The 4,977-nt window shown below is 35.4% G+C and overlaps 1 protein-coding gene across 1 annotated transcript in view; it reads left to right on the top strand.

The window, feature by feature from the left end:
• The first annotated feature begins 1,458 nt into the window (after positions 1-1,458).
• CACNB2 (calcium channel, voltage-dependent, beta 2 subunit) overlaps positions 1,459-4,977 on the top strand; it is a 31,525-nt gene continuing 28,006 nt past the window's right edge. Inside the window, exons 1-2 of the mRNA XM_009870194.1 lie at positions 1,459-1,608; positions 3,365-3,441. Of these exons, the coding sequence (XP_009868496.1) occupies positions 1,559-1,608; positions 3,365-3,441 (127 nt within the window). The 5' untranslated portion in view covers positions 1,459-1,558. The remainder of the gene's footprint in view (positions 1,609-3,364; positions 3,442-4,977) is intronic.

Genomic DNA, 4,977 nt, shown 5'->3' on the forward strand with positions numbered 1-4,977 from the left:
AATCTCCATTGGCTCAATTGCTATAGTCTCTTCCACCTGTATTATGCTACAATGTATTTTAAATGCAAATGCTTATCTTTACTTAGCATTTTGCAATGGAAGATTATGCTTTAAATAACATCTTCCAGTCTACTATAGCTTTGAGAAACTGCTGTTCTGGATTAGTTCCCTATTAAATGTTGATATTCTTACTCACAAAGACATGCCATTGGAATGCATATTGCAGTTCCCCTTATATTTTATGAGCTTAAAAGTGATTTATTTTAGTCTTTACTTTTTTAGTAGCTAAGTATCTTAAAGCTGGTTTCAAGCATCACCAAATTTCTATAGCCAAAAGGAAAGATAATACTGCAGTTTAGGTTGTGTATCATTGATCCACCAACATTGTATTCTTGGTGAAATTAATTCCTTTTTATGGGAGCCCACATGTTTTCCATGTTTTACTCCTAACTGTGCACTATAATATCTGCATTCATAGCTTCATATTCAAGAAGAAAACTTATCTTCCCATTCAGATTTTCTCTTACAATATCATATGTAATCCGAATTATCCAAAATTCATATTTGATGGTATTTATTCCTGTGGAGCTCCTAGAGTATTGCATGTGCAGCGATACATAACAGTGACTTATTCTCATCCAAAAATAGTGAATAAATAATAAAGGAAAAAGCAAATACTTCTGCTCTACAAACCTCTGCAAAACAAACAAAAAAGAACCCCGTGTGTGTAATAATAAATATTATTAAATTGCGGGAGTCATTACCTTGTATTTCATATAGCTGAAATTCAGTTAATTGGACTATCTTGTGCATTTTGTAGTTGTAAGGGTGGTGGGGTTTTTTTAGCTGTGCACAGATCCCTGTGGATCTATCACAGTATTTTTAAGATGCAGTTCACGTGAACTGTATCCAGTAGAGCATATATAAGCAGCAGAATGTATTCGCATTTCGGAGGATTTTAGTGAGTTCAGAGAAGCGAGGGAGTTTGAGAAGTAGTATCTTTTAAGTAGAGAACTGAATATAATGAAGTAAGAAAAAAAGATTGTTACAGGGCTGTAAAAATTGTTGCAGTGGGTAGGAACAGATCAGAAGAAATCTCTGGTGTCCACCAAGGTGAAACATCAAGGCAGAACAAAAGTAGCTCTCATGTTATGAGGGAAAAAGACTGTGATGCAGAAAAAAATAAAGTTGCTGAAATGGATGGAGATAATGGCCAAGGAGAAACATGAATTCTGTGAAAGAGAATTTCTGTTTAATTACTGTAGCATTTTAATAATTTGCAGGGCATAATAATTTTAATGTATTTCTGAATATTACCACAGTTCTTCATTGCCCTAATAACAGAGTACAGTGATTAAGTGCAGGAAGAATTACATAAAATTACTTGGCTGCAAATTAAAAATAATAACAAAATTATCCCAAATACATTACTTTTTTCTTCTTCTTTTTTTTTTTTTTTTTTTACCTGTAGAAATTTAATAATGACTGGTGGATAGGACGGTTGGTAAAAGAAGGCTGTGAAATAGGATTCATACCAAGCCCAGTCAAACTAGAAAACATGAGGCTGCAGCATGAACAAAAGGCAAAACAAGGAAAATTCTACTCCAGGTAATAACAAGAAAACATTAAAAATAGTAGTATTGACTGTGACATGACTTGAAAATTAATGCTGTGTTATGCTATAGTTCTGTTTAATTACAGTAATTGTTAGCTACAAACATTTTGAGTCAATGAAGGAAGTAATATTTATTTATGTAAGTAATGTCGATGCATTTGAGAGTGAAATTAGGTATTAGTGGTCTGTGGTGGCCTACAATGGCTATTATTCCATTTTATTTTCATAAAATATTTGCACATATACATTGCAATTAGTATATTTACTATGTGCAAGCACGATTATTGAAGTAAAAATTCATCTCACCTAAATTTTTCAGCATTTGTTTCTTGTTTTCTTGATCTTACAGTTTCAAAACACTTTTAAAGCTGATTTTAGAAATTGCAGAAAATGTTAAGGTATATTTATTTGCAAGCTGAAGCCAGTGTCTGTTGGTTAGCTCTTAGGGAAAAGAATGTTTTAGTCTTGTCAAATTCATTGCTTACAAATACAGCTTTTAAGAAAACTGCATTTTGTGATGGAAGTTTCATGTCAGGTCATTTGTTGTCACTGTAGCCATCATTACATAAAAATAAAGATTCAGTATCTGAATGTATTGAACAATACTGCGAGATGGTAATAATGTCATCCATACTGAACTCTTAAAAAAACAGTTTTCCAATAAACATGCAGAAGCAAATGCCACTTCCTTCCCTTTGGATATATTGGAAATACTTTGAGTATGCCTGAGCAGGAAGGACCTGGAACTGAGATAGCAGCTGGTAAACATCTGGGAAGCCAGAAAGGTTTTCCTCCTTCAGTGGGAAGGGCAGCAGTTTTTGAAGAGCAGGTCTGTGCTGAGAGGAGACAGGGGCTGTCCTGCTCAGCTGCACGCGTGAGCGGTGTGACACCTTTGCTATGAGTGTGCTGCCCTCAGCAGCAGAGCTTCAGGTTCCTTATTGCTCTCGTGATGCTTCTGATACAGTGATTCGGTCCCTTTCCAAATTGTAAAGGCCTCTGTTCCTCAGAACTTGTCACTGGAGACAACACTGTCCTATGCCACAGATGCTGTTGCTTACTAATATTTTAAGATGGAGAAAGTAGAAACTAGTACTATCACATGAATTATTTGAAGAGCGTAATAGACTTTCTTACATTCTTTTAAGTGCTTTTCTTGTTAGGGTAACGGAAATAAAATGACTAAAAATATCATTTCATTTTTACAACTTGGATAGGTTTTCACAAAGCAGAACTTCACAAAACCTTATACTGCTTTACCTTCATTTGAGAGGCTTTTTTCCTAAGCACTGCTTTGTATTGAGACTGCAAAAGAAATTCTGCTTTAATTAAATTGAAAAGATGTTGGGTAAACACACTGTCATTTTCCTTAGGGAGCTATCAGTAATCTTTCTGTTAAAGGAACTAGATGAAATCACTGGCTTAAGAATTAGTCTTAGTAATGCACAGTAATATTAATAATTATGTATCAGTAGCCATTCTGATAATTTGCTCGCTTTAAGATCATGAGGTAGTGAGAGTATGTGCAGCAGAATGAAGTTGCACAGCAGAGCAAGAAGCACGACTGATGTTTGCAATTCCTCAGTCCGCTAAATGCATACACATTTTGTGTCAGATGTGTATTTTATACCACTGCCAGAAATACTGCTTGTCTCTCAGCTAGCAACTCATATAGAAGTCAGGTAATAAATAAACCAGAATAAATACTGAGACAGCTATGAAATGTCAAACTAATTTGTTGCTTTACTCCAGTAAATCAGGAGGAAACTCTTCATCCAGTTTGGGTGACATCGTTCCTAGTTCCAGAAAATCGACGCCTCCATCATCTGGTGAGTAGGTCATGAACCTGTTTTTATGGACTCGTGCACGATTAATCCTGTATTTTTTACTCCCTGTGCTTCATAGGTATAAGGTTGGGTGGTTGCATTACCCTGTAAGTCTGATTTGGGTAGGTTTGAAGTAATGGAGTCAATGCCAGCAAATTCAGGCACAGTAGGGCTCTTAACAATGCGCAAAATTCTCTCCTCGCTTTTGCCGTGGTGTTTTGTAGCAAAGGCACAATAAGATGATGAGACTGCATTGCAGTAGTATAGTTGGAGGTTTGGTCTGGCCTGAGCAATCCTCTTGAACAAGAAATATCTTCTGATACAGGAGAAAAAGCAGCAATAAGACTAAAAATTCCAAAGAGGTTTCTGCAGTAGTGGTATTTTTTTACAATAAAAGGAGCATCCAGTTTCACAGTTCTGATAATGAGGATGTGTTTCACATAATTCTAATATACTGGATAATTTTGCCTTTTGTGACAAGTTTTTCACAACTACTATTTTGTATTTAGAGCATCAGCAGACAAATTTCACTTCAATTAGGTTGAATTCAGGAGGTATGAAGCAAATACATGGCGAGTTGGTGGAGGAAACTGGCATTAGCTCCTTGAAAAAACTGTAGCAGAAAATTACAAAAATCAACTGCCTCATTGCTGGGTATTTTATCTTCTCCTGAGAGAGAAAATATATATTTTGAATACCCCAAACCAGAAAAAGATTAAGAATGTTGCTAGTGCCTTCGCTACTGAAGCAAAGACACATATTTTCCAATTATACTGGTTTATATGGAGCTTCGTCTACAAAACAAGCGTATTGAAATGATCCTGAAGATCTTGAAGTATTTACATGACATTAAGACAGAGGAATTCAATCAAGTTATGGCAGTAGCTTCATTTGATTAAAGTAATTGAAAATGTATCTGTCTTGTGAAACTATTAATTTGTTTGTAATAATCAACTTGCAATTACAATTGCAGTTTGTTTATCAGAATTCCACATATGTTCCCTGCCTCTCTTTTATTTTTTTTGGGGGGGGGAAATATATTTTTAGTTTACTAATATGTGTAGAACACACCTTCATCTTTTATGACAGCTTTAAACTGTCGTATTTACAGTTAAGGGCCACTTTTTCAACAACCGCACTTTTGCAGTAAAAGTGTCCATGGACTCATGTTGTAATTTTATAGTTAGAGTGTCTGAAATGCTGTAGTATTCTTTTGTATCCTAAAAGCACTTGGAGATCAGTACATGCAAAATTCCCAGAATGTTGCACAGAATTTAGAGGTAAGGGAACAGACAGCAGGCTCAGGTTACCAGCTGAGGGATTGCTAGCCATCCTGTAGTTTTCAGTGCATTGAATTGTTTCTTCAGACAGTAGTTTGCAGAAACATGGTTTTCTGGAGAAAGAAGGATATCTGGTTTATACATTTATATTGGAGATTTGGAGAATATATGTGAATAGTGCACATTAGCTTATGCTGTGATCTTTTGGATCTGCAGTATTTATTTTTCTTATCTTAAAACATTCCAAGAAGAGGGAAAG

This window comes from Apaloderma vittatum, unplaced genomic scaffold (genome assembly GCF_000703405.1).
Source record: "Apaloderma vittatum isolate BGI_N311 unplaced genomic scaffold, ASM70340v1 scaffold38005, whole genome shotgun sequence".
NCBI lineage: Eukaryota > Metazoa > Chordata > Aves > Trogoniformes > Trogonidae > Apaloderma > Apaloderma vittatum.